Source organism: Condylura cristata, unplaced genomic scaffold (assembly GCF_000260355.1).
Source record: "Condylura cristata isolate star-nosed mole 26May11 unplaced genomic scaffold, ConCri1.0 scaffold00001, whole genome shotgun sequence".
In the NCBI taxonomy this organism is placed as follows: Eukaryota; Metazoa; Chordata; class Mammalia; order Eulipotyphla; family Talpidae; genus Condylura; species Condylura cristata.
Window position 1 is genome coordinate 86,144,525 of NW_004567102.1, and position 399 is coordinate 86,144,923.

The 399-nt window shown below is 72.4% G+C and overlaps 1 protein-coding gene across 1 annotated transcript in view; it reads left to right on the forward strand.

Annotated features, from left to right (window-relative positions):
• Window positions 1-399, forward strand: part of TULP4 (tubby like protein 4) — a 73,005-nt gene that overhangs the window by 51,794 nt on the left and 20,812 nt on the right. The window contains exon 6 of the mRNA XM_012735156.1: window positions 49-215. Within this exon, the coding sequence (XP_012590610.1) occupies window positions 49-215 (167 nt within the window). The remainder of the gene's footprint in view (window positions 1-48; window positions 216-399) is intronic.

Sequence of the window (399 nt, forward strand, 5' to 3'; positions counted from 1 at the left end):
GGGAGCGGGCGGGGCCCGGCCCTGCTGACCGCCGCGTCTGTGTTGCAGAGGTGGTGGCCCAGTGGTGCACGCAGGGCGACCTGCTGGCCGTCGCGGGCGTGGATCGGCAGAGCCAGCCCGGGGACCTGCCCAGCGGCCCCCTGCTGAAGAGCGCCATGGTCAAGTTCTACAACGTCCGCGGGGAGCACATCTTCACGCTGGACACGCTCGTGCAGGTGAGGACCGTGCGGGGGCGCCGGCAGGCCGCCCCGAGGTGCGCGCGTGGGCCGTACGCCTCGAGGTTGGCCTGACTCCGTGGCGTGCTTTTGGGGCACAAACCGAACCTGCAGCGGGATGCTGCAGCCCCTTCCCCGCCGCGAGCCGCCCAAGCAGCGTGAGCTGGTGGCCCTGGTGAGCTGG